General features: G+C 43.2%; 2 protein-coding genes across 12 annotated transcripts in view; both read left to right on the forward strand.

The window, feature by feature from the left end:
- Positions 1 to 17,211, forward strand: part of LOC113135957 (serine/threonine-protein phosphatase 2B catalytic subunit alpha isoform) — a 50,714-nt gene extending 33,503 nt beyond the window's left edge. The window contains exons 8-14 of one of the 3 annotated variants that reach the window (XM_026316350.1): positions 216 to 310; positions 6,672 to 6,797; positions 7,374 to 7,445; positions 8,481 to 8,507; positions 9,488 to 9,572; positions 10,089 to 10,186; positions 15,449 to 17,207. In XM_026316350.1, coding sequence (XP_026172135.1) covers positions 216 to 310; positions 6,672 to 6,797; positions 7,374 to 7,445; positions 8,481 to 8,507; positions 9,488 to 9,572; positions 10,089 to 10,186; positions 15,449 to 15,651 — 706 coding nt within the window. In that variant the 3' untranslated portion in view covers positions 15,652 to 17,207. Of the gene's footprint in view, positions 1 to 215; positions 311 to 6,671; positions 6,798 to 7,373; positions 7,446 to 8,480; positions 8,508 to 9,487; positions 9,573 to 10,088; positions 10,187 to 15,448 lie in introns of all 3 variants that reach the window. The other 2 variants (XM_026316368.1, XM_026316358.1) reach the window with 2 other exon arrangements.
- Positions 17,212 to 18,759: 1,548 nt separating this feature from the next.
- Positions 18,760 to 26,748, forward strand: LOC113125701 (predicted GPI-anchored protein 58). 9 transcript variants are annotated; one of them, XM_026299340.2, is made up of 18 exons: positions 18,760 to 19,098; positions 20,910 to 20,984; positions 21,514 to 21,600; positions 21,693 to 21,806; positions 21,935 to 22,000; positions 22,147 to 22,191; positions 22,348 to 22,398; positions 22,790 to 22,840; positions 22,997 to 23,047; positions 23,327 to 23,347; positions 23,441 to 23,491; positions 23,794 to 23,814; positions 23,906 to 23,956; positions 24,067 to 24,108; positions 24,883 to 24,981; positions 25,111 to 25,135; positions 25,223 to 25,305; positions 26,091 to 26,748. In XM_026299340.2, the coding sequence occupies exons 1-18, from the start codon at positions 18,813 to 18,815 to the stop codon at positions 26,102 to 26,104; spliced, it is 1,233 nt and encodes a 410-aa protein (XP_026155125.1). In that variant the 5' UTR covers positions 18,760 to 18,812; the 3' UTR covers positions 26,105 to 26,748. The 9 variants fall into 9 exon arrangements, with proteins under 9 accessions (XP_026155125.1, XP_026155127.1, XP_026155129.1 ...); XM_026299342.2 differs by lacking the exon at positions 23,794 to 23,814; XM_026299344.2 differs by lacking the exon at positions 22,790 to 22,840.
- Positions 26,749 to 27,693: the final 945 nt, after the last annotated feature.

Consider the following 27,693-nt stretch of genomic DNA (forward strand, 5'->3'; position numbering starts at 1 on the left):
GTAGATCAGTTGATTTGCTGCGTTGCTTCAGTGTGATGACAACTCACAGGCAGGTTTCACCTGTAATGCCGTAAAACAGCATCAGATTACCAGGTAAACACAGTCACAGTAAACACTGTCGCAGCTAATTGTATCCTCAGGGTTGAGCACCTGTGAATAATCCAGAGAAATGTGATGTTCACTAACGCCTGCTTCTCCTTTGGACATGTCACCAGATATCGCATGTATAGAAAGAGTCAGACCACTGGCTTCCCATCCCTTATCACCATCTTCTCTGCACCCAACTACCTAGATGTCTACAACAACAAAGGTAAGCAGAAGGAATGTATGATTATCAGTCTTTAGTGGCTCCTGACATGAACGCATCGCTGTCTTTTGAGTTGCCTCAGGGCGACGTCATATTTACAGACAGCTGGTAGCACTGAGATATCCCAAAATGCTTTTCTCCATGTTCGGGTTTTTGGTTACTTTGTGTAGCTCTAGTTTAATCTGTTACTCTTGAGAAAAACATCTGGGTCTTTGGTTTGTTCTCAGGTGTGAATATTTCAGGAATTATGAGAGTTGAACTAGAAAACCTGTAAGCTGGAGCTGACTGCATGGATTAGTACTAATAATCTTCTTCCATCGTGGGGGGTCCGTCGTTTTATCGTCAGTATTCGAATAGTTAATGAAAACTTTAAATGAGCCAGGGAAGGCAGCTGATCACTATTCCAGTGACGAGCCGGTGAAGTACGGTGAATTTTGGCCACAGTATCAAACTTGTTCAGCGACATGGATGTTGGTCAGGTGAAAACAGGGCAGAGCTGGCGTGAAATGAAGTGGCCTGGTTCTGGTGGCGCCCCATGCTGCGCTACAGCGCCCAGGCACTGAGAGAGGCTCATCTCTGTGCTGTGAGTCAGCACTTTCCCCGGGGAACAGGCCATATCTGCTCTGGCTGTGGGGGCATGTTCTGATGGGGGAGGAGGAGGAGGTGGTGGTGGTGGTGGTGGTGGTGGGCAAACCACAGGAAATGGAAATGGGAAGAGAAGTGCGCTGATGAAATGGAGAGCTTCATACTGCAGTGCTGCCAGTGCAGGTACATTACACCAGGGAGGCAGGGCTGTCCTTTTCTCTTCTTCTGGCTCATTTGCAGGTGTGTTTTCTTTGATTTGAGATTAGGTTGCATGTGTTTACTCCTTTCCCCATGAGCCTTCTCCCTGCACAGTAAGGAAAGTACAGAAACAGAGAGGCAGTGTCGCTGTCTGGTTCCTTGTTTATTATTAGGACCCCATTTGTTCCATGCCAACTAATCTTCCTAGGGCTCACAGTCATCACAACACAATACAAACAAACAGTGATGTCAGCAACACAGTGCTTGTAGGTTTTGGCAACCGGTCGTCTGACAAATTTTTATTTTTTTTTTTTGCACTTTTTGAGCCCAATGTGGAACAAAGTATCTAAAATGATTTGGTCTGCACCTTGGTCTTAGCTGCAATTGGATGACCTTCAGATGATAAAATGCCTCCCAGAGAAGTGTGGTTTTCAGAAAGAGAGAGATTACTCTGTTTGTTTATAGGACTGCCTTCGTTTAGGCGCACAGGTACGTCTTGCCGAGCAGGACTTCATGTCCTTTATTTCTCTCATCATTCACTGTCTGCTTGAAAATGAGAGGCACTTTTCTCTTCAGCAGAAATCTGTGTCGACGTGACAAGAGCTTTGGTTAAAAATACAAATAAAAAAAGCTGAGACAACTCCAGCAAATAAACATGCTCAGACTAAAAGTCCTGTTCAGAGATTTTCTGTTAAATAATTTATCCTCTGTTTATTCCCCCCCATATTTACACAGTTTATTGGCCACAGGCACAGTTAACCAATACAGGCCTTGCAGTCCCATTGATGCTCTTCTAATCAGTCATGTGGGTGGGTTCACTGCTAGGACCAAAGCCTCAGTAATGAATCGCTCTGCTCTCAGCTTCTTGTTGGAGCTGGGAGCCCACAGAGCATGTCCCGTGATTGATGGTCAATTGAGTGGGCGCATAAATCTCGAAGGGAAGGGAGGAGGCATCAGCAGATCCCATCAATCTAGTGCTGGGAGTTGGCCAGATTAACCAATGAGACCTCTCAGTGTGTGTGTGTGTGTGTGTGTGTGTAGTGGGGGGGGGGGACACATTGCACCTCCCATCAGAGAAATCTCCCCCACTACAAGTAAATTGAAGTTGTAGCTGAGTCAGGAAAATGAAGACATGAATAATGCTCAGGGTGTGATTGTATAAAGCTGAAGCTCCCTCTGTTTTTCTGTCATGTCAAACTGTTGGTTTTGCAGTAAGTGTCAGCCGCTGACCGGCTGTCCATCACACCCCTGACCCCTGAACCTCCTCAGTGAAATGAGAAAAGCGGCCCAGACGCTTGTGGGCTGGCGGGGAAGCTGTGTTAAATGAAAACACAGCAGAGGTGATTTAGCAGTTTTCCCCCTTTTGTTTTTTTTTTGAGATTTCACTGAAGGGCCTGCAGAGGAGACGGGCAGACGGACAGGAGGGCGGTGCAGCTGACAGCCGTACGCTTTGGAGGTTGTAGGAGTTTTTGTATTAATGGAACATTTTCTGCTGCATCATTATTGAGTGTTTCAAAAGGCAGTGACTGAATGCTAATGTTTGTGGTGCTTGGATGGAATAAAAGCTGAGTGAAAGTGATGTTGCCAACACTGTTAATCTATTATTCCACTCCCAGAGGATTGGTTGGTTAAGCCTGATATCACCAACTGAATGTCTCCTTCCTTTCTTGTGTTATTGCTGCAGGATGTGGTGGAAATGGTTCAGTGAGGAGCAGAAACTTGAGTTCATTTTTTTTTTAAAAAAACAAAACAAAGAGGAATGTGCTGTGGCCAAGAGAGAGGGGCTGTGACATCAGTCCGGTTCACTCTCTGGTCAAACTGGACAGCAGTCACCCTTTCACCCTTTCCTGGCTGATCTGAGGGGAAGGGAAATGGAGTGATGCGATTGGCTCCCGGCCCTGCCGCTGGACTAAATAGCAGGATGGTGGCTGGGTCGGCGATGACGTGAGCGCAGCAGGGGAGTTCGTCTCGAGTGCCAGCTAGAAGAGTAACCCACCCATCTGTTGTCACTGTGCTCATTACTGGGCTTCCCTTCAGTTTTCTGGAAACACGCTCACGTTACAGAAGTGCTCATGCCGCGTCAGACAAGAAACGTGTTATGAAGAACCAGTCCTGTTCCATACCAACTGGGACCATTAGCTGTAGACCGTTAGTTAGTGTGTGAATCATGGCTTCATTTCTCATAGCACCTTTAAAGAAGAAAACAGCTGATAAGACTGAAGGTAGAGAAAACCTCCAGTAAAGGCTACTTTCCCAAAATACCTTGAGAATCTAGAAATGCCTCCACCATCAGAAGTGGTTGAAGAATCCAGTTAATTTCCAGCCCCTTGAAGTGTCTTTTCAAACCATATTTGAAGAAGGTATTTTAGTTAAAAGGGTCGAAAGTCGAGAGGTAAAAATAAATGTGGTGAAGCAGTGGGGACGTGAGAAGTACTGCGTTTTTACACAGTGCTGCTGTAAATATTTGTTGTTTTAGGCAGGCTTCTGTGATTACATGAAGTTATGTTTGTGCAGTGATTACCATTTAACGATACTCCACAGCTCCACGTCACCCAAGTGTAAAATCCTACTGCAGCATGTGATGCACTAGGTCAACAGGAACCAGTAAGCTTAATAAATAAGAAACCAGTCTCAGCTCCCAGCCCTGTGTTTCTGTGTGCACAGCGTACATGAACGACTGGGAGTTGCTGTTTTCTGTGCTACTTTTCATGTGTTAACCATTCGGGTCCCACCATCCCCACACGTCTGACATCAGATGGAAGTGGGGCACTAACAGTAATCGACAGGTGAGGGCTGGCATCCAATACTAACCCAGAGGAACTCGATACCGGGGGCCTCAGAGACAGATATGCAGTAAGCATTAAGTGTCAGGCCTGGACGCTGGGAATCGCCCCCTGATCTCAGAGCAGATTTAACAGTCCTCGTTACTGGGGAAACCGGCTGGAGGCTCTCCATTATGAATAATTAATGAGCAGGCGTCACATCGCAGTATCTGTGTTACCGTGGCAGCAGGCCTTGGCCTCGGCTACCCTGCGAACCACCGTCAGAGCAGCAGAGCCACCTAGTGGATGTTATGCAGTGTTAAATTTAGCAGTGGAGTCAAAGACAGAACTCACAGCTGTTCTCCACAAGGACAGGGGGCTGCTGCTGCTGCTGCTGCTGCTGCTGCTGCTGCTGCTGCTGCTGCTGCTGCACAAGAAGAAACTCTGCTCATAATTGTACGTTTGGACTAACGAGTTCTGCAAGTGCCTGTCACCCTCATCTGCCTTTTTAACATAGTATCCTAAAACAGAGTGAGGGCCTTGACCTGCTGCAGCCAGAACTTGATGAACATGTTTGTTTAGCACGGGGGGGGGGGGGGGTTAGGTTGTTGGGTGTCTCTGTTCCTTTAAAGGGAATCCGATTTGAAGGAGCAACGGCAGGGGAGCTGACCTCCTCCCCCGCGCTGCCTTTTTCCCTCCATGGCTGCATTCAATCAAGTGCCTCGACGATGTTTATGCAGAATGTGATGTTTATGCAAAGGCTGCCCACGCGTGCTTTAATGCACATCGGCTCACACGCATAAACACCCACAGCCCTGTCTGAGTGCACTGTGTCACGCTCATACTATGCTCCTCTCATTGGACTGGGCTCTAAGTGTTATGCTGATATTGATGATAATGCCACAATAATCATCCAGGACTTTCCCTGCAGGACATTTTTGTGTTTGCATTAGAGGCTGTGTCTGTTCATATGTGCAGCCTGGGATAAAGAGGACTTGGCAGTGCTGAAGGGGCCACTTTTATTGCATACTTCACTATATGCATTACCATGCATCAGTGATTACACACACACACACACACACACACACACACACACACAGAGCGGCAAACCTCAAGATGTTTTCTGATCTGATTCATGTTGCAGCCGAGGTTAGAGCTGCCTGGGATGCCAGGTTTGATGACTTGCTATTCCTGACCCAGAGAGAGGCCGAGGCAGGAAAGTCCCCCCATGGTGACCCAGCCACGGTGTCCGCTTTCCTCAGATCTGGGCCACCAGACTGGCCTCGTGTATGTGACAGGCTGGGAACTCCATATACAGCACGGATATATTTGTGTTTGGCAGCTCTCGTGTTTTCCTCAGCGCCCACATTCACACTGTGCCTTGGTCGTGGGTGGGGGTCACATGGGACATACGTGCGTGGTCAGTGTTTGGGAGGTGGTTTCTATGTCAGCAGTGCAGAGACTGTGTGATTATAATACATTCTGTAGAAAAAAACAGCACAGCACCAAGAGAAATGTGTACTTGCGTGTACTTTAGCATGATTGTTGTGTTTTTATTGCGTATTGCTGCAATTATGTGCATGAAGCTTCTCTCTAATTATTATGGTGGGATTCATTTTAGTTGGTGGATTTGTATTCTAAAGAAATAGTCTCTGACCGACGCTTCGTCCCCTCCTCACCAGCAAATGATGTTTTCTGTGAACTAATGAAAAGTGCTCGGTCTCAAAGCGTCCAAATGCTGAGCCATGTGTTTCTGTGACGTTATTCTGGTATTCATGCATTCAATCCTGTAATTGACAGACATTTACTAACTGGAGGCCCTAATCAATACACAGTGGAAATGTTCCATGGGGGGGTGAATGGGGATTGATTTTTTTTCTTTTTTCTCTCTCTCTTCCCAGTCAAATGCTGGCTACTTCAATTTTGCTGCTTTTTTGGCCTTGATTTTCACATTTTCATGAGCAGTTTAGCTTTTTATTGTTCTTTGTGCCAGAGAAGGAGATTGACAAATGCTGATTGTTTACATGTTGCCTCGACTGCTTGTGTTTTCTGCACTTTTGCAGTTTGTGTGGGTAGTTTCATCACCGAAGGGTTGACTGACAGCATCTTGAATTATTTCCAGGCTTCACTCTTGGTGTTGATAACAGTTTTACACTTTGTTAAAGTGATATTTCTTGCTTTTCTCCCTTTTCTCTTTAGTTAGAATTCAACACAGATCCCGTAGCTAATGAGTCAACCTCTGTCCTGCTTCATATTGGAAAGAAGAAGCATTTTCCGCCCCTTTTGGAGCGGCTTCATAAACCAGCTAACTAAAAAATACCAGTTTAATAGGAAAAACGTCCAGCGCTGGTAAAATGTCACCATCTGAGGAGCTAACAGGAGACATGTGAAACGAAAATTGTTTGGAAATGAAATTCTTCTTGTTAGGCTTTGTGGCTTAGTCTCCCTGCTGGCTAATAACATGTTGGACTGGAAGGCTGCACACATCGTGCACCCGACACTGGGGGACATACATTATTTGTGAGTGGTGGCTGGGAACAGGATGCAGAATGGTTTTCATCTTGTTTCTTTATGTTTGGACCGGTCTTATCCTGCAGCGTACTGTCTGAGAGTACAGAGATGTCATTGTTTTCAATATTCATATATAACACACGTTCCATGAGACATGTTGATAGGAAGATGACAGAAACTTAAACCGAGCTGTTGTTGTGACCTTTATTCGTCTTGGGAGCAGAGAGGAAGCAGAATTTGATGATTTCTAACCTCTGTCCCCTCATTTGGGACGTATTTTAACAGCCGTCCTTTCTGTCCCTCCCCAGCGGCAGTGCTGAAGTACGAGAACAACGTGATGAACATCCGACAGTTCAACTGCTCACCTCACCCTTACTGGCTGCCCAACTTCATGGACGTTTTCACCTGGTCCCTGCCGTTTGTGGGCGAGAAGGGTGAGCATGCAAACGCACATTTAACAGACTGAGTTCAAGCAGGTCTCACAGATTCATTAAACTTTGGGGTTTGTGAGTCACGTATGGAAAACAAGTAATGAGTCAGTGCACTGTGGAGCTAAAACCACCGTGACCTCCACTGCCTGATACGGTGCTGGACCTGCACCTGCTACCAGAACGGCTCCGACCAGACGTTGGGTGTTAATGTCAGTCGGTTTGCTGTCAGCTGTCAGTACGAGTCAGTGAGAGGTTTGCTGCTTGAAGATCTTGTGAAATGTTGGTTTTGTTGCCTCATGCGGCAGCAGCCTGGTGTCATTCCTGTGACACATCCGGGTCCATCAGTCCCACATGTCCCAATAGGTCTGACTCACTCACTCCAGGAAGTCTGCTCTGGGTGTGACCCTTCCACGCAGGAGCTTTGGGTGTGTGTAGCAGGGTCGCTCTACTACGCCACCACATGACTTCTTCATCACCCAGACCCAAGATTTCTCATGAAGCGGTAAAAAAATAAGTTTATGTAACATGTGCTGTGATAAATATGTTTCTCTTTCCTTCTTTTTTGTTTGTTTTTTGCAGTGACTGAGATGTTGGTGAACGTGCTGAGCATCTGCTCCAACGATGAGCTGACGACTGACGAGGAGCTGGACGGTAAACACAGATTAGTCACTGCAGTTTGATTTAACGCCACCAGAGGGAGACATCTGCCAACAGAAGCGTCTCTCACACACACACACACACACACACACACAGATTCAAAAACCTCACACATTGTTTATATGTTGACATGTCAAGTTAGGGTTGTTTTCTGGCTAAAGCCTTTAAAATCAAGTGCCAGAATCCCATAAACAGAATTTTTGAGTTTAAACAGCACAGTTAGTCAAACGTCTCCTGCTTTTTATCATCATGAAATAGTTCCTCCTCCTCCTCCTCCTCCTCCTCCTCCTCCTCCTCCTCCTCCTCCTCCTTTGTGTTTACGGATGCACAGGGTCTGACTGTGTAAACAGCAGGTGGGTGGGGTGTCAGGATGTCGCCATATTTCAGCCACATCTCACACTGTGAGACAACTAAATACTGCAGTGAGAGAGCTCAGTGGAAGTGGCTGATCAGTGATGAGAGGGTATAAGCGACATAAGAAAAGAGACAAGTGCAAAGGTCATTTTCAGATAATTCTGATTTTAAATACATATTTGAAGAATTCAAACTGAGCAGCGTCCCAACTAGTGCAGTGTACAGTCCTTCAAATAACTAGCCATGCTGTAACATCCCATCATTTCCATTTCTTTTTCTCCTCCAGTTTTCACTCATACATATTTTCTAATTTAAACTCTGTTGACATTTGGGTTGTTCCTTCCTTTGTCTTTCTCACTCACGACTTCCTGTAATCTCTGGTAATCCTGTGCTCGTCCTGCTCTGTATCAGCTATTGTTTGGGTTGTGTTGATATTTCAGACCTCACTGCTTTTCTCCCCCTCATGCTGTGATGTTGTCATGACCTCGGTTTTTCTCATCTAATTTCTCTTTTCTGTTTTCCAGAGTTTTGTGTTCAAGGCATTGCTTTTTCTTTACACCTGTGCTTCCTTACTTCGCCGTCTTTCTGTCTCCGCCGCCTTTTTCATTCTACAGCCATCCACTGATCTCTCTGTCTTTTCTTTTGTCTTCTCTTCTGGGGGTGTTTCATGAGAAGGACAGCTAATATACCCCCCCAAAAAAGGTACCAACACTAGTAATACCAGAGTGTGTGCAGAGGTAGCTAGAGGTAGACGTTAGTCCGCTGCTTGCTCTCTGCTAATGTCTCTGTTGGACGTGCCCTCTAACACACCGACTCTTAATTAGGTTGTTCCCCAGCAAACCAAACTGTCTTCAGTGTTAGTGTTACATGCTGGAGCTTCAGCCAAAGCCCAATGTGACACAACATGAGGCGGTTTTGAGGAAGGTCATTCTCGTTAGTGAATGTTTGTGTTGTAAAGTGGATCAGTCCTGTGGGCGCACATATTTAACCGAGGATGAGAGAAGGACTTTTAAACAAGCCATCAGGCAGTTAGCTCCTTCCTTTCCCCGGTCTGTCACCACATATCAGCTTTATTTCCATCATTTCCACCATGGCCATGCATTTTCCAAGTGGCTCCCTGGGGCCTTGAAACTGTTATTCTGCAAAACGCTCTCTTTAAACAAAGTCTTGTTTTCCAGTCCAGGAAGAATTCTCTTTGATTCTGCACAACCAAAACACAACACAGGAACATTCATACAGACTGAACACGCTCAAAAGACGTGTTTGGACAACCAGCGGCACACTTACACTTGATGGGTACAGAATGTTTTAGTGCTTCCTGCAGAAAATGGTATGGAAGTTGAACAGCACTGGTGAGATAACCCAAGCAGCATGGTTGCACTGACTGCAGGTTGTTTTGAAGTGTGGATGGATTCAGGATATTTGGTATAATCTGAATTTAGGGCTTCAGTAACCACATTGTGTTTGCATCGTGTTCCTCTGATGCACCTCTGGACAAGACTAATAGTCCCACCAACACGCTCCGTCTCAGCACATCTACTAAATTGGATGGTATTTTTCTTTAAAAATGGCACATGGAGACGTAAAAAACAATACTAAACTCACAGACCAAGCAGTAAAGATGACACTTCCATCAAATGTGGTTTTGTGCATGTAAGTGACACTTTGTGTGACTGTTTCAGGAGCCACAGCTTCTGCCCGTAAGGAGGTCATCCGCAACAAGATCCGTGCCATTGGGAAAATGGCCAGGGTATTCTCTGTGCTCAGGTATGCAAACAGGATAAACCTCCAGTGTGTGTATGTTCTGTCATCGTCCTGTTTGTAAAACGCTTCTACACTGAAAAAGATGTTCATCATCACCGTCCTCAGCCGCTCCGCTCACTGAAAGCAGCAAAAAAAAAAAAAAAAACAGCAGCTAAAGAGCCAGATATTTTATTTCCCTCAGGGTTCGGTGCAGACAAAAAAACCAAGCAGCAAAGAGATAAATGTTGTTCTTAAATACATCAGGTTTCCAGAAACACGACTCTAAACGATGCTAATGCTGCTCTGTGCCTGTCAATAAACAGCTGCTCCTCACATTGTTTTTTTTATGCTGGTCCAAAGTGATTAATACATGACACCCAGGTGTGTGTCTGAGAGCTTAAATTACACCGTGACATCACGTATTAATGAATGTTTTATGGTTAAGTCATTTATTTGACACCTTCAGGACATTTCAGACGTTAAAAGGGGGGAGGTGGGACACGCCTTGTTGTCATGAACGTCTCTGTGCTGATGTTTCAGAGAGGAGAGCGAGAGCGTGCTGACGCTGAAGGGACTGACCCCGACGGGCATGCTACCAAGCGGAGTGCTGTCCGGTGGCAAGGAAAAGCTGCAGAATGGTAAGACTGTCAGCGAGTATCCGCCCAGACCAGATGAGACTCACTTTACACTGCAATGCCCTGAATTAAATGGCAGCTCAGGGTCAAACAGACCTGGAATTAGAAATTACTGCCTCAGAGTAAAACTGTAAGTGTATCAGGCACAATCCTCCTTATTCCCTATGTTTAGCTATATGCTGCCCAGCAGTGTAGCTCTCCTTCAGCTTTAATGTATTTTAATTTGATACATGGCAAAGTTGTATTTCCTGCACACACTCACCTCTTTCCAAACTGTGTCAAACACATTCAGCAGATTTTTTTCTGTCCCCTTGTCGTCTCAAAAGTTTCTCCCCTCTTGATGTGTCGCATTGATACCCTGTCTTCCCATCTGCACCTCGTTCTGTATTCCACTGGTTTTCTCTCAAATATTACCTGTTTCTTTTTCTTTCTCCTTTCTCCCTAGAAACTGCAGGTCTAATCAGTTGTGCAAGTATTCTGTTGTGTTCTTTCTTTTCCTTCTGTGAGACGAGTTTAGGGTCCAGTCCACCCGCTCATGTTGAATTCCAAACACTCCCTTTAATGAGTTTAACAAGCTGCTGCAGCCTCACTTCAAATTAACTTCTGACAGAAACCATCTTTACTGTCCCAATTGGAGAGTTAGTTGTGGACCTCAGCAGTGCTCTGTCGAGGTAGACTCTGAGACTCAAAGGATGAGTTGGAATCGACACCACCTGCTGTGGATGAAAGGGGCTGCTCTGCCTTTTCATTCGTGAAATAAAGCAGAAATCCAGAGAACGTCCCTCTCCCCTCTCAGGTTCTCACTGTGCACTTTCCGACACACGGGGATCACACAAAATGCAAGTTTCAGGTTAAGCGGTGACTTTTCCCACAGTCACGGGATTTAAAGAACCACTTTTCCCTGATTTATCAGTTCTGAACCTTGTCTGTTTAATTTCTGACCTTTTGTTGGCGGGAAACAAAACAACTACAGATTAAACTAATCTTAATTTAGAGTTTAATCTGAGCGACATTAATGAATCTTAACTGTTTATGTGTATATTAAATCCATCAAACATCTAGAGCATGGGCTGGAGAAAGTCTGACCCAAACCTGCCTGGAGCTGCTAATGTGACCAGAGGGATCTTAGAAGATCGAGAATAGTGGATTTTCCTTAAAGCTGGGAAGGTTAGAGAGTAAACTCAGAGTTTCGATATTCATCAGTACACACACAGCTTTCTGCTGACTCAGGTCAAAGAGAAGCCCAGAGTAAGAGCTCCAGGCTTAAAGGAATTACAGGAGCTGGATAGCATCTGTTCGTGAGTCTACCCCACACAAATCAGTGAACAGGCATGGTGATAAAGGCCGGACAACATCACTGTGTGCTTCAACAAGCACCCTGACACTCCACGGCTCTACTGAGAAAATATTTTGCAGACTAATTGAATTGTTTGGGAAGAATCGCATCCCAGCGGTGAAATACGGTGGAGGATGCATCATGATCTGGACCTGGACAGCTGCCATCCTCACAGGGAAAATCAAGGTGTCAAGGCTTCTTAAAGTAGTAAAGTAGTAAGAAGTAAATGTACTGCTTCAAAAAAAAAACAAAAAAAAACTGCTTGTACAGTGGTGCAGTCAGAGCCCAGACCTTTACCCAACAGAGCTGCTGCAGAATGAGCTCAAAGCTGCTCACAGCAGGTCCAAACCTCCTCTGATCGCAGCCTGTAGAGAACCACAGTGGAGGGAGAGTGATGTTCAGAGATTCCTGTTCCAACATTGGTAGAATCACATTGCTCCTCTCCTTGTGTTTCTACTGGGATGTTGACTCCATCAGCCCATTCACTTTCCACTCTCTGTGGCTCTTTTTTATGTCTTCTTCATAGTTCTTCCTCGTCCTCATGGCCGTTATGTTCTCTAGTCTTTTCTGCTGTACAGCCATTACTTTGCCATCACCTGCCTCATCTGTGTCTCTGTGTGAAAACTGATGTGCACAGTTGTGCTGTGTTAGTTTCCAATGTCAGGGATGACTGTAAATGATTGGTAAGTGGATCAAATGGTGATTTTCCTCCCCTCACACGTCATAAGAGCACGTTTGACATTTCATGACGCACACAGCCCAACAGAAACGTTGCTCCGCTTCGATTTTACATTAACAGTTAAACCCACATTCACACACGCGCTCAGACCTTATCCCTGTTTCCCATCCGTCCTATTCCAGACTCCACACTCGCTCTAACTCGCAGTAAAGAACTAATATTTCCAAGCTTTACCGTGTTGCATTTGCTGTCAGTGTCCGTCCATGCAGTTTTCATTTTTTTTCTGTCACTACCTCCACTCCTCCTTCCTCTCCCACTCCGAGGTCGTTCGCTGCCACAGACATGTGTCACTTTCCCTTTGCAGATCTGGAAGTCACTCACTCAGCACTTCCTCCTCCTTTCCCCCTCTTCACTAACACCCACGTGTCTTTTGTCATAAAATGTGGAGATGACGTTAACCTTTGTTGTCGGCATTGGCTGTCTTTGCTGCTCATTGACTTGTTCCTGGGACAAAATGAACTCCTCTGCTCACTTCTCTCATTCGTTTTGCAACCCCCCTCTTCTTCTCTTCAGCTACTATTGAAGCTATTGAGGCTGACGAAGGTAAATGGGTCTGGCTGCCCTCTTCTGTTGCTTTTCATGGCAATAGACAGGGGGCTCCGCTGGGTTTTCATCCATCTCGCTGGTGCTTGAATAGAGTGTGTTGGGTGTTTGGGCTAACAAAATGTGGCATAGTATTAACAGAGAAAAAGAAGTAAGTAATTAGGGTATCCTGTGGTGTGTTTTAAAGGGGAATGGGTTTCATAGCACAGACTTCATCATCGCAGAGCACACTGTGAGTATGGGTGAGAGCGATCAAACTCTACATGTGGGTTTTCATGGAAATCTGGTTGTTCTTAGCTAATAAACCAAAAATGATTATTAGCTGTCAAGAACAGATTTTTGCATTTCCAAGAAAAGATCCACACCTGTATATTTTCTAGTCTCTGTTCGCTCGTCCTTCGTGAGAGCTTCCCCAGGTTCAGACGGAGAATACACATGAGCAGATGTAAATTAACACAACTGATAAGTAACAGATTGTGTTGCAGAAATGATAGAAGCTGTTTGAGATCATTTAAAACGATGCACAAAACTTTAGAAACCATGTTGTTTGGTAGCTCTGCAGGGGAGATTAGTGTCATTGAAGCAGCACAGAGTCTTAGGTTGTGTGGCAGGTTACTCTCAGCTACTTCACTTAACTCACACAGTCAGAAAGTCACTGATTAATCTCCGGCCTTACGACACAGTGCAGCCCTGCTCTGCCCACACACACACTCACGACACAGTGAAGTCTTGCTATGAAAGCTTCTCATGGTGTTTCCCCTTTGAAACAGCTGAAGCAGTTGTGCATTGTTGTTGCAGTTCTGTAATTAAAATAAGATCAAGTTTTCCTGAAGGAGCCTCCACAGGAGGCTTCGCAATCCAAATTGGATTCTCCCCCAAAGTCATTTTTGTTTAAATTGCCTTTGGCGCAAGAACAACCTCAACTGCGAGCTAAATAGTAGTTTGCCAGCTGCTATTTACGTTGAATTTGTCCAGTACTTCCTCTTTAGCCACACAGAGGACGCGTCTCTGCTTCTCTCTCCCTGTGGATCCTCTGTGGCCCTGCTGTGTCGTGTTTTCCTGTGAGCTGCTAATAACCTGTGTCTGACCTGTGCTATGCAGCAACACAACTACGCTACCCATCATGCCCCTCTCCACACCCCCCAATTTGTCCTCTAAAACGAAGCTCCCCCACCCTCCCTCATTCTAGCAAAGGGTCATCTTCTCTGTAATCATAGTTTTATTTCACTCTCCAGACCCCTCAGTCTTTATGAAAGGTGGAAGTAACAAAGTTCTTGTTAAAGAAAGGCAGAAAACGAACTGGACCAGGCTGAGTATTGGAATGAAAATATTTAGTATAGCCCACTGAACCCAACAAAACACACTTGAGTTGACAAATCGGCCTGTTTTTATTCATTTCAGTGGTGTTTTTAAATCACCAGCCATTGATTTTTCTTCTACTTCCTTCTCTAATTCCATTATTCAGTTCACTGTTTTAATTTAGTCCGGTCTAAACGGGGCTGTGACCTCCACCCCTCATAACCTCCAGCGAACCCCTTAATTGCTGCATGCTCCAAGCAGACGAAACAAGTGGTTAGCACCCAGCCCGTCTGTAGTGTCTCTGTCCGTGGGCTCCGTCTCAGCGTGGTTCTACTTTGTGGACGTGAATGTCTTAGTGAGCTCCACCCTAGTGTTTTTTTTATTTTTTTTTCTTATTTTACTCCCCTCGTTCTTTTTTTTTTTTTTTTTTTTTGTCTCATTCTCCTTCTGCCCTTTTGTTGTTTTAAAGCTGTGACGTGATTGGACGATCTGGATGTTTGGGGTCTTCAGGTGTTCTGAAATGTGCCTGCGTTAAAATACTGTTCGGCGTTTGTTTGTTCTTAGCTCCTGGCGTGTAACCACCCAGCAGCACAGGGTGGCTATTAGGTGGTCCCCATTGTAAACACCTTTTCCCAGATATTGATCACAGCATTGATTTGGAGGCACAGTGAAAACCTGTTGACCCTGATGCCAGGAGTGTCCCCTATAGATCTAGAAGGATTATTGAATCCCTTTGTCTGTCCAGTTATCTTATTTTGAAGCTCTGATAAATGGTGTTAATGTGTTGTCATTTCATAAAAATGAGTTATATCCTTTATAGTCACTTTATCTGGTCTGATACAGCCAGAATAATTCGTATGTTAATATGCTTTTGGAAATTACAAACACGACACGGCTTGTTTATTGACTCTCCTACAGACAGCTGGAAGATAAACATCATGTTTATTCAATATAAGGCCATAGTCAGCTGCTCGTTAGCTTAGCTTAGCTTAGCTTAGCTTCTTAAAGTGTTACGAGCTGAGTAGCTGCTGCGCCCTGCCAGTAAATTCCTAAACATAAACTTACACATTATTTTTGCCAGATGTTCCTTTTCTTCCTTATGGATTAGACACATAAGATATACAGAGTTCATTAGCTGCAGAGGTGCTGTTACCTGTTACTCATTTTTCATGGATGACCTGCAGCCAAAAGTTTTTCGGTTCCCTGAACCAAGACCTAACGAAAGATGAGGCTGATCTGGTGACGTGTGGGTGAATGTGACAAAAGTGTGACCCCATCTTTTCGTTCTCTAATCTCCCTCTCCTGAAATCATGTCTCCCCCTCTCCCCCTTTTCTCGCATCTCTACAGCCATCAAAGGCTTCTCACCCCAACACAAGATCACCAGCTTCGAGGAGGCGAAGGGTCTGGACCGCATCAACGAGAGGATGCCGCCGCGGCGAGACGCCCTGCCGTCCGACGCCAGCCTCAACTCCCTCAACAAGGCCCTGTCCTCGGAGACCAACGGCACAGACGCCAAGGGAAGCACCAGCAGCGGCAGCAACATTCAGTGAAGGCCAGCAGCAGGCGCCACCTTGGCCGACGGGGCTGCCCCGCCCTCAGCCTCATCGCGGCCCGCCACCACTCAAAAGGGGCAAAGGGTAAAGGAGTGTTGGAGTGTGGAGGGTGGGGAGGCATCTATGGCTCACACTGGGGGGACATCTCACTTGCTAGTCTTTGGATATGCCTTCAAATATTAGTTTCTAGTCAAATCTGCTAAGTTATTGCCGGTTCACGTTTCCGAACGGTCAGGCCTGTATTGTGCTTGATGCTGCACCACACCACAGTATGTCACCGAGAGAGAGAGACGCAGGGAGGGACAGAGATCTTAACGCCGTTTTTCTTTTGTTTCTTGGAAGACCCTTGCTCACTTACACCGAAATGGAAAGTCGTGTATCTTCTTACTAACTATTGTACGTTTACAAAAATACAGCACTAAAAAGGACAGAACATGAGATGTTTTTAACATATAAGGGTGTACAAACTAAATAAGGACTATTTATTGATAAGTTTTGTTTTTTTTTTGCTACTCTTATAAAATAGCTCTAAAATGAATTAGGCAGTCTTAAAAAGAATGTTGCAATGTTGTCGAAATGCCAAATAATGGAACGTTTTATGGTGTTGTACATATTATGCTTACCTCAGGTTCTTTTGGTGTGTGTGCTTTGACCTGATTTTTCTGTATAATGGCTAAATAACTCGGTAATGAAAACCTATTTTCTTGAGTTTCATAACTGGAATTTACATTTACCTAGCTATCATTTGCGAATATGTTTTATTTTTTGTCTCTTTTGGAAGGGGGTAGATTTATTGTGGCTTGCTGAAATTGAGTGTTAATTTTTCTCTTTTTAAGTATTGCGAACAAAGTAAAAATAGAGAACCTATATTGTGTAAAAAAAAAAAAAAAAGAATACGATAAACTTAAAGTGTCTGCCTATGCATGTTTTATAAAAATCAGAAACAGAAAATCTGAATACCTTGGCTGTGGAGGGCCTGTTTTGAAATATATTGCGCTTTAGTGAACATATACTGGAAATGTATACCTGCGTATTTTCAATTAACACCATGACGCTCTATGCCTTCAACTTCTTTTGTAATTGAAGCATTTAATTATCGAAGATGGATGAGAAATCATATTTTTAACCTGTGCTTGTAGGTGCACACAGTCCAATTAAGCATGTTTGACAATTCTTGTGAGGTGTGTGGTTACATGTGGAACTCAAAAATGCATGATTAACTGTTTGTGTCATATAACAGGTAAATCGGTTTCGTTCTGTTTTGTAAATGTGCCACAAAAAGTGTAATTTGATTATGATTACTATTATTATTATTATTTGGAACTCTGCTTTGTATATCAGTTACGGGTTTGATACTGCTCAATACTTTAAGATGAAACAAAAAATACTTCAGTCTTTTTTAAGAACTGCTTAAGTGCCCAAGTAATTCACTACACGACATGAAGCCTTGCTTTTGTAATTTAACTTCAGAACTGTTGGCAGATGAGGCATGCACTTGCAACTATGAAAAGTATTTTATATAACTGTTCAATAAAAATGTGCATGAATTTCAACTTAGAACCTGCTTCTCCTGTGTGTGTGTGAGAGAGAGAGAGAGAGAGAGATGCCGCCAACACACACAGAACCTCGTACATTAAAAACAAATACATATTTCACATTATCCTTTGGGCGTTTTCTGCGATAAAAGTATGATGCTTTTGTTTTCCAACAAAATCACAGGAAACAAACCTGCAAGGAAGCCAAAGGAGAGACAATGCAAGTCTCAGTGTGTCATTCACACCTCAGAGCTGAATAACACAGACAATGAGAAAGGAGCTTCACTTATTTTTTAGCACTATAAGTCTTATCTGTATCTTCCATTTCGGTGCATATGCAACTTTGCATGGGTTTAAGTTCAGCTTCTGGAGAGTAAGTGGTGCTTGGTAGCTGAAAAACATGTCTCTTCAGTTTGGTTTTTGGAAAGAAAGCTGCTGCTTGGCAATGGAGCAGCAAAGGTGTTTCCTCTTCATCAACCTTAGTGACTTCTTTGATTAAACTACGAAAACAGAGCCAAGATTGTGCAAGTTTACCTGTGTCTCCAAGTCAAAGACCGTCAGACTTCCTCTTTCTGGGACCCAGAGGAATTTGTAGATTATACAATTCAGCTTCTAATTTTCACGTACGGCTGTTATAAAAATCCATCAGACAAAAGTAAGTAAAATCTACTTATTGTAGGATTATTATTAGTCAAGGTACATTTATTTGTATATCATATATTCAGTGTTTTATGTGTTGGAAGAACAAAAATAAGTGATAAATAATAAAATAGTTTAAAAGATAATAATAGAGAATGTGAAAATCCAGGCTCTGCTCGACTGAATCGGTGATAAATCCTAATGAAGTGCCCTAACGTGGAGTTAGTTGACTAAGACTTCTTCGTGCCCCTGCTTTCTGAGGTGTCTTGCTTTGGTCTCTTCAATTGAAAATAAAACAATGCTCCAAATCAAACAAAGTAAACTTGGACTTCCTGTTTTACGGGAAGGCCGAAAAACAGCAAGATTTTGTGGCCTCAGAGGGCCCAAACAAAGACAAAGAGTCTGATGTCACAGCGAGCAGCGAGGCTTGTTTAAAGGCCACAGCAGTCTGGCATTTCATTTGAAATAATATATTTTTCCCCAAAACATTCATGACAGCAAACCATCCAGTTAAGTCAGTGGAAATAAGACTGAGGCGGCCCAGCTGTCTGCCTGTCTGAGTTCATCCTCCTGCTTTCTGTTACGTAAACAATGAAACATCCCAGCTCCCTGCCATCTGTTCCACTCATCATCAAGACCAAAACTGCCACTTTCTGACTCTAGTTTTGTCTTGTGGTTGCATGTGATCGATCCGAGATGTGTGGCAGTGTGTCTGCACGTGATGCAAGTGGTTCCTGTTGTTCTTGGTAATGATGCTTCTGACTCAGCATCAGGTTACAGCTTGTTTTTGTCATGAAATATAACAGACTGTTCCTGGCTGCTCTCCTTTATTTGAGTGATCACAAATGATAATGTTTTTCCACCGACTCCCATTAAGTCCCAGCCTCCTTCCTGTTGCTCTGCCAGTGTCAGAGCAGGAAAAAATAAGAGATGGGAGTTGGCAGTGCATCCAAATGCACCACTCAAATCTGAGATTCCTGTTAAATGGACTTAGGTTTGCACCCACTGGCTCCCCTTGTGCTGGTCTCCACAGCCACCCTCTTTACGTCAGGAAGGGAAACCAGTGTATTTCCTCCACTTCTTTATCTAAAGGAAGTGCCAAAAAAAAGCTTCAGCAGCAGGCACGCCCAGGATTGGACACCTTTTCCACTGGTTTCTCAGTTGGAGTTTGAGGGAGAAGTCAGAGGGGTTCACAACTGCAGAATCACCATGAAGACCATCAGGGTTTCTGTTCTCTTTTGGCTAGCTTCGGTCCAGGTCTTCACACCAGGTAGGACACCTGCCTTTTGGTTTGTTTTCTATGCCTCAGACTCAAATCTGGAGGCCCTCAGGGGTCACTTCAGCCTTGTTTCTGTGTATTATCAGTGCAGCCATCATTTCTTTAAATGGCCTGTATAACAATTCTGAATCTAATATCTGACTGTGTCAAAACACGTCCACAGGTTTGTATCAAGTTGATTCAGTGAAATCATGTAATATTGAATCCTACCAGTAATGTTACCAGGAATGTCCTGTTGAATGTTTTTCTTTTTTTGATACGTTATATATAAGATATAGATCACATCATTGTTGAAAAGACAATCACACTTTGAAGATTATCTCTGTGACATCCGCTCAAAGAGCATATTTCCGTGTATCCAGGCTGAGATAAGCTCTGTGTGAGCACGCCTCCACTTTTACTGCAGATCTTAGACTCTAACGGGTTTATTGTTTAAACAAGGGCGATTTTCTTTTTAACTGTGATTATAAAGCTTGAAACAGTGACAGGAGAGACAAAAGAGAGTGGGCCTTGAAGAGTTTTTCCTCCTGCAGAGCCAAAGAGCTTTATCTGCTTGGTTCTGTTCTGGGGGCAGTTAGTTGGTGCTGATAATCAGTGGGAACCAACCTGCCCCCACTCTCACAGAGAAAACACATCATTGTCCCGAGACTGAAACATCCCAGATGGCAACAAATCAACATTCAGCTGTAAAGGAGGAAACTCCCTCACTCCGGCTACTGCGCCCCCTGTCTTATTCAATAATTTCACAATGAGAGAGTCCCAACAATAGCTGTTAGATAAGGATGAAGAAATGCTTTAAATGTGGTTTTGGACTCATTTGGCTCACTTGACTTAGAACCAGAACATCTGCAGAGCAGTGGAAAGTTATGAAACTTATTTAGCTTAAAAACACTGATGTTTGACGCTCTGACCTGGTGAAATTCATAAATTAAACGCTGAAAATGTCACAAACAGGCTGTTTGTTGTTTCATTTTTGACCTGACTTGAACTTGAAGACGTAACTTTGAATCAGCTTTGACACAATCTGAAGTCCTGCCTGTCTGGAAGGACTTAAAGGATTTATGATTGTTCTGAAAACACATCTGCTAACTTGGATTTGACTTGACGTGATGTGAGATTTGCTCCAAAATATTTAGACATTTTCTTGGACTTATCATTAGAGATTTCCTCCGAAACACTTGAGACTTGGACCTGTTTCAGTGAATCAAAGGACTTGAGACCTGACTTCAACTTGTTTCATATGATGAAGTATTTCAGACTTGACTTATCTTCAATTAACAAGATTTAACCTGAAAGTTACTCCAGAATGCCTGAAGCTTGACCCAGACCTGCCCAGAACTTATAAAAACAGCTCAGCTTTTTGTTTCCTGATGAGACACACGAAGCCAGACGGGGCAGCATGTGGTCTCTGCAGAAACGTGCCGTCCAGCCCAAGGGTCGCTGCTCTGGTGTAAAATAGGTTGTAAGCCGTGAAGACAGGAAGCTTGGCTGCACAGGTCAGGAGACAACAATAGTGTGTCCTGGACAGGATGCAGATTCACACTGCTGCAACACTTGGAGCAGAGGATATCCACCTCCACATGCCTCCCGTAAAACACTCTCAACTCCTCTTCCCTATTCTGACACTTGGAGTGAGGGCACGGCTTTGCTGCAGACACAGGCCTTTAAAGCTGTGCCAAACAGGAACGAAGCAAATATGCAACTATGAACCTAAAATAGGGAATCTGTCAGAGGAAATGTTTCATGATGGAAGTCATGACTGGCTCTAAGCTCATAGTTGTGTTTTCCATTGATACTTTCAGCAAATATGGCAGCTGATAACACACAGCACAACGTGGATCCAGACGTACCAACACCGAGGCCAGCACAAACTGCAGGTGAGTAGGCCTGTGTTATTAAAACAACACTGCCACATTTGGGGAAATGAGCTGATTTACTTTCTGATGGAGAAGAAGATGAGAAGGTTATAACTTGTACTTATTTAATTTGCACAAAAACAGACAAAAATAAAAGTCAGATTGTGTTTGTCATTGCTCAGTGCAGTATTTACACCTCCAAAACTCCAGGGGGCGCTGTGCTAGCCATCTTTACTACAGTGTTGCAAAGTGTCAGATACTCAAACAGTGGACTTTGTTTTGTTGAGGACGACCCAGGTTACTACTGAGCTACACTGACTGAATGAAAGTGGCATCAATTCACAGCTGACTCTGCTAATTCCCAAAGAATCAAGACCATAATCGAGAGTCAATAAAAAGAAAACCTACCACACTGTTCAATCACTTTTTTATGCAGGAGTCAGAAGTGCTATAGTTGGGTCAGAGTGTAAATTCACACTTTACATTACTCAGTTTGATTTTTGTACAGCTCTTATGGAGGCATTCATATGTCAAATCAATGTCTATGCAGCATCCCCTTCAACTGCAGCCCCAGCACCAGCCCATGTATCTCACTCACCTGGAAATGACACTAAAAATGACACCGGAACCACAATTGGTGAGTGTCTAAGTCTATGAAGTCGGCAGAGGGTTGATGGAAAGACCAGATAGGAGGCCCTGAAGTGACTTTAATGTGCCTTTTTTTCCTAGCTTCTCCAACGCCTCCACCAAAGACCCCTGGGAATACTACCAAACCTCCACCAGCAACTACAAAGGGCAATGTGATCACTACGACTACAGCTGCTGCTCAGTCAGACAAACCACGTAAGTCTCCCTCCATGTTTGTTTTGCATTTTTCATTTGGTTTGATGATGACACACTGAGACTGTATGTAAATGCACAGAATACTTCAGAATTATGCCTTTTGTCTTGTCTCGGCCTATTGTCTTTAGGACTTTCTCCCAATACAACCACTGAAAAACACAACGAGACTGTGATCAGTCCAGATGACACTCTCGGTAAAAGAACGTTTTATCCAAGCATCCAACATCAGTGTTTAAAGTTATTTATTTGGAGACAACTGTATTTAAAGCAGAATCTTTATGAAATATGAAAATGTCATGTTATTTTATGGCAATAACTGATTATTTATTTCCATGTCCAGTGACGCCACAGAGTGAGGGGAAAGAGAAACTAGAAAATGTCACAGGTGAGTCACCACACCTGAGTTTGCTGAATGCACCTAAATCATCAATCAGTTATTTATTTATACTGTTTTATACTATTTATACTGTATTTAAAGCAGAATCTTTATGAAATATGAAAATGTCATATTTTATGGCAATAACTGATTATTTATTTCCAGGTCCATCGACGCCACAGAGTGAGGGGAAAGAGAAACTAGAAAATGTCACAGGTGAGTCACCACACCTGAGTTTGCTGAATGCACCTAAATCATCAATCAGTTATTTATTTATACTGTTTTATACTATTTATACTGTATTTAAAGCAGAACCTAAACTAGTTTCCATTTTTCTAGTAGTGAACACAGGAAAACCACAAACAGCCAGAGATGCGTACCAAACAAATAAAACAAAGACCACTTCCTGTTCTTATGATTGTCTCAGAAGTTTAAATATGAACAGTAACTGAATTTTTAGTCAGATTCATTCACACTGATCTTCACTCTCTGCAGGCGTAACTATACCTGCCCCAGGTACAGTCTTGTTAGTGACATCATGAGCTGGAAACTGCAAATATGAAAATGTCATGTTATTTTATGGCAATAACTGATTATTTATTTCCAGGTCCATCGATGCCACAGAGTGAGGGGAAAGAGAAACTAGAAAATGTCACAGGTGAGTCACCACACCTGAGTTTGCTGAATGCACCTAAATCATCAATCAGTTATTTATTTATACTGTTTTATACTATTTATACTGTATTTAAAGCAGAATCTTTATGAAATATGAAAATGTCATATTTTATGGCAATAACTGATTATTTATTTCCAGGTCCATCGACGCCACAGAGTGAGGGGAAAGAGAAACTAGAAAATGTCACAGGTGAGTCACCACACCTGAGTTTGCTGAATGCACCTAAATCATCAATCAGTTATTTATTTATACTGTTTTATACTATTTATACTGTATTTAAAGCAGAACCTAAACTAGTTTCCATTTTTCTAGTAGTGAACACAGGAAAACCACAAACAGCCAGAGATGCGTACCAAACAAATAAAACAAAGACCACTTCCTGTTCTTATGATTGTCTCAGAAGTTTAAATATGAACAGTAACTGAATTTTTAGTCAGATTCATTCACACTGATCTTCACTCTCTGCAGGCGTAGCTGCACCTGCCCCAGGTACAGCCTCATTAGTTACATCATGAGCTGGAAACTCTGCAAATATGAAGATGTCATGATATTTTATGGCAATAACTGATTATTTATTTCCAGGTTCAGAGACGCCACAGAGTGAGGGGGGAAAGAAAGTAGAAAATGTTACAGGTGAGTCACCACACCTGAGTTTGCTGAATGCAGTTAAATCATTTTAATCCCACTGTTTGGTGACAAGGAACAAGTGGCAGTTATTTATTTGGAGACAACTGTATTTAAAGCAGAACCTAAACTAGTTTCCATTTTTCTAGTAGTGCATGGAACCTCAGGAAAACCACAAACAGCCAGAGATGCGTACCAAACAAATAAAACAAAGACCACTTCTTGTTCTTATGATTGTCTCAGAAGTTTAAATGTGAACAGTAACTGAATTTTTAGTCAGATTCATTCACACTGATCTTCACTCTCTGCAGGCGTAGCTGCACCTGCCCCAGGTACAGCCTCATTAGTTACATCATAAGCTGGAAACTGCAAATATGAAGATGTCATGATATTTTATGGCAATAACTGATTATTTATTTCCAGGTTCAGAGACGCCACAGAGTGAGGGGGGAAAGAAAGTAGAAAGTGGTGCAGGTGAGTCAGCACACCTGAGTTTGCTGAATGCAGTTAAATCATTTTAATCCCACTGTTTGGTGACAAGGAACAAGTGGCAAGGAACTAATCAAACAACATTGTTTTGAAAGGTTCTCAAGCTGGGAGAGAGGAGAAAGAAATCCCTAAATCAGGTAAAGTGCCGAACCGGGCTCTGCTGAACTCATTCATTCATCATTGGTGATGTCTGCTAAAGGCTAACTTTAGCATGCTAACATGCTCATGTTAGTTTGGCATAATATATAATAATTTGCAGGTTTGCAGGTCAAATTGAACTTTTGACCTGGTGTTGGTTCTGGATAGAAAGTTATTCCAGTTCCTTACTGAGGTGAACATTAAAGGTGCGATGTGTAAAATGTAGAAGATTTAACAGCATCTACTGGTGAGATTTCAGGATTCTGAGTACCCGTCAAATGAGGCCCCGTCTGTTTTCGGGTGTGAAGGTACAGTGGCTGTCAACTTTAAAACAAAACATGATTCCCTGTCTAGAGCCAGTGTCTGGTTTGTCCATTCTGGGCTACTGTAGAAACATGGGGGCACAACATGGCTGCCTCAGTGACAGGAGACCCGCTCCCTATGTAGATTTAAAAGGCTCATTGTCAGATTAAGGAACTGCAATAGCTGGTATTTTTTACACACTGAAGACAACATATTTATGAATACTGCAGTTCATTTCTGCTAACAGATCACTCTAAATATTACACATTGAACCTTTAATGCCTGAACCAAATTTCATGGCAATCTGTCCAGTTGTTGTTGAGCTATCTCAGTCTGGACCAAAGTTATGGGCTGACAAACAGCACCACCATCACTGGAGCCGCAGCCTTTAATTTTTATCAGACATTTTATCTTTCGTAGAGAAGTGGAGTTGGGCTGGTGTTGATGGCAGTTTTCTGTTTTACCCTCAGACAAAAGGCTGTGGTGGATCCTGGTGCCTGTGCTGCTGATTGGAGCTGCTATTGCCATCATTCTCAAATTCAAAAGCAAGAAAGTCCACGATCACACAGGTACACACTGGGACCAGTAATGTCAGTGTGCTAGTGTCACATGGTGCATCTGTGGTCGCCATCTAATTGTTTACTGTTTACAACAAATAAATACATTTTAAGTTTTAAGTTTTGTCTTCTCTTCAACAGAAACCATTGACACTGGAACTGAGAAGTAAGTTTGTACTTTGTCACGTTTTAGTTTAAGTGTGTGTGAACAGTCAAAGCTTTCAGCCCTGTGTGTGTGTCTGACCCTCCACAGCGCATCTTTCCAGAGCCGGCCTGAGAGCACCAGAGATGGTGTCATGCTCCTGGGAGTGAAGTCATCGGGCGGAGAAGAGAACGGTGAGCTGCCTTCTGTCTTTTTCCTGCAGGAGTTCCTCCTGTTTTCGTGTTCCTCCATCCCTTGGTAAATCTGTTTCTCCAGACGCAGACTTGCACCCACCCCAGGGAGGTTTCGGGCTTTTAATATCTCATTGTGCTCTATGGGCTTTTTGGGCTTTTGCTGGGCAACAGAAGGTGTTTCCTGTGATTTTGCACCCCCGCCCTCAAACAAGCAGCGGGGACTGAAAGATATGGACTTCCTAACATAAACATTCATTATTTTGGACAGGAGCTATTGTGCAGCCAGTAAATGTCACCACTGGCGTGTTTGGTGGTGGGGTGAAGCCATGTGCATGTCCATGGGCGCACATGTGACATAATTTGCAAACATACTTAGTGCCCCTTTTACTCCACCTATGCCAAAATAAATAAGGGCACTAAATATTTGACTCCTTCCAACGTACCATCAGGCCTGGATGACTTGGCTGAGAGCTTCATGGGGAAATGGAGTCATGCTTTTGGAATTTAGCTGAGGAAGAAAATGTTTATGTTGCTGCAGACTCTTGGAGTTCTTTGGTTTGTAGCTTCAGTAATTCTTATCTGACTGCAAAACTTGTTTTCCATGTTCAGTATGTTAGATTTCCTTAAAATACCACCCACTAACAGATTCCCTCCTTAAAAAAGAAATCATGGAATAGTTTGGGGCACTTTCAGGAAGGATAAAGATGTAGGCAAATGTTTTAGACCACAGAGATGTGGTTTAGTCCTGGTGTGGGTTCATCACCTGTCTGTTGTGTATGTTTCAGCTGCTGCCAGATAAAAAGAAGCTCAGAAACATCCAGATTGGCCACTGGGGGAGTCCCAGGGGTCACCCACACACTGACGGTCTGCAGGATCCGTTGAGATGTTTTATTTTCTTTGTTTGTTTTTGTGTGCCAGGAGTGTTGAACGGCTGATTTTCATGGATGATTCTGTATGCTGAAAGAATTAAGGCAACCTAACCAACTTCAAACTGCATATCTCTTTAAAATGGTAGCATGGCTAAACTTTCAGTATACTGTTGACACAAAGCTAAATACAGCTGCATAGTTCATTTCCATCCAGTGCACTGACCTCAGGTCTATCACGTATTTGATGTAATGACTCCTTGTTCAGGTCATAGTGTGTCGTCTATTGTTTATGTGTGTTTAACCATTTTGTGGATCATATTTTTGGTTTTTCTCCAAAGTACGGCTTACTCCATTTGACTTTTTATGCATCTCAGTTAAAGTATTTTTTAAATGTCTAGGCCTCAACCATGACAACACTGTACATTCACCAACAATTTTTTTTCAGTAAATATAACGCTCAAGCACAAAGAACAAGTAAAGCAGATACAGAAAGTTGTATTTAAAAGACACTGGAGACGTTTTATGGCTGGAATTTATCTCAACCTCCATTTCATTCAATAAATCACTAAAATGGTTTGTTTGTTCTGCTTATCTTCGATTATTTGTTAGTTTGGTTTGATATAACGTTTGATGATTGACTGGAAATAGCAGCTTTCATTTAGCAGGTGTTGTTAATATCAGATCATTAGAGCAGCAAAATGATGCAGACGGACTCTGTCGTTTTTAGTCTCTGCACTTATTGATATTAGTGTTTTTATTCAGTTACAGCTTAGGCAGAAAGAAAACTCTGCTGTTCGTCTGAACCCAGGTCACCTCCAGGTTTGCTGCAGTGATTCACCAGCAGAGGGAGCCGACAGTCAACACCACAGCCTGGTTCTTGAGCTGGTGTTTACTGCAGAGGTTTCATGAGGTTGTTGACAGGCCCGTGAAAATACGTGTGACCCTGCTTGGTGTGCACAATGGGCCGCTCATACAATACAGGATGGATGAGTTCACAACCAGCGTGAGATAATATTTTTTATGGAATGAATCATACCTCAAAGTAATAACGACTGATTAAAAAGTGATATTTCTCATTTTGGAGCCATGACCTCTTCACACACACTATCTGTGGTATTTGTAAGCTGAGAGGGGGTAACAACTTCGGCTGGGGGCACATTTCCATCACAGAGTGAGCAGATTGGCTGAAGGCCCATCACACACAACTATAATTCATTCCCAGCTGTGGCACTGGCTGAGTTACATTCAGGATGGCACGCTGGGCTCATTCCTCCAGCTTCTCTGCCCTTACAGTGTGAAGCCTCCGTCTTTAGGAAAATAGCAACTTCATCTTCATTGTGAAAGACCTATTCGCTTCCAATTTCAGGGTTATTCTGAGTCTGACGGGAAAAATCAATATAGATGCTGCATTTACAATTCATTTTCATCAAGTGCTGAGATTTCTGGAAGACTGCAGAATATTGATAACTATGTCTGCAGCACAGCAGTGAAAATGTAGAGTGGGCTGTGGCAGAACTGA

The sequence above is a fragment of the Mastacembelus armatus genome, chromosome 18 (genome assembly GCF_900324485.2).
Source record: "Mastacembelus armatus chromosome 18, fMasArm1.2, whole genome shotgun sequence".
Classification (NCBI taxonomy): domain Eukaryota; kingdom Metazoa; phylum Chordata; class Actinopteri; order Synbranchiformes; family Mastacembelidae; genus Mastacembelus; species Mastacembelus armatus.

What these genes read in the sequence shown, in the direction of transcription:
- LOC113125701 (XM_026299340.2), top strand. Translation starts at nt 18,813, where the DNA reads ATGGACTTAGGTTTGCACCCACTGGCTCCCCTTGTGCTGGTCTCCACA. An exon ending in GAAAGAAATCCCTAAATCAG is followed by an intron (nt 24,109 to 24,882) that starts GTAAAGTGCCGA and finishes TTTTACCCTCAG; the next exon opens with ACAAAAGGCTGTGGTGGATC. An exon ending in GAAAGTCCACGATCACACAG is followed by an intron (nt 24,982 to 25,110) that starts GTACACACTGGG and finishes TCTCTTCAACAG; the next exon opens with AAACCATTGACACTGGAACT.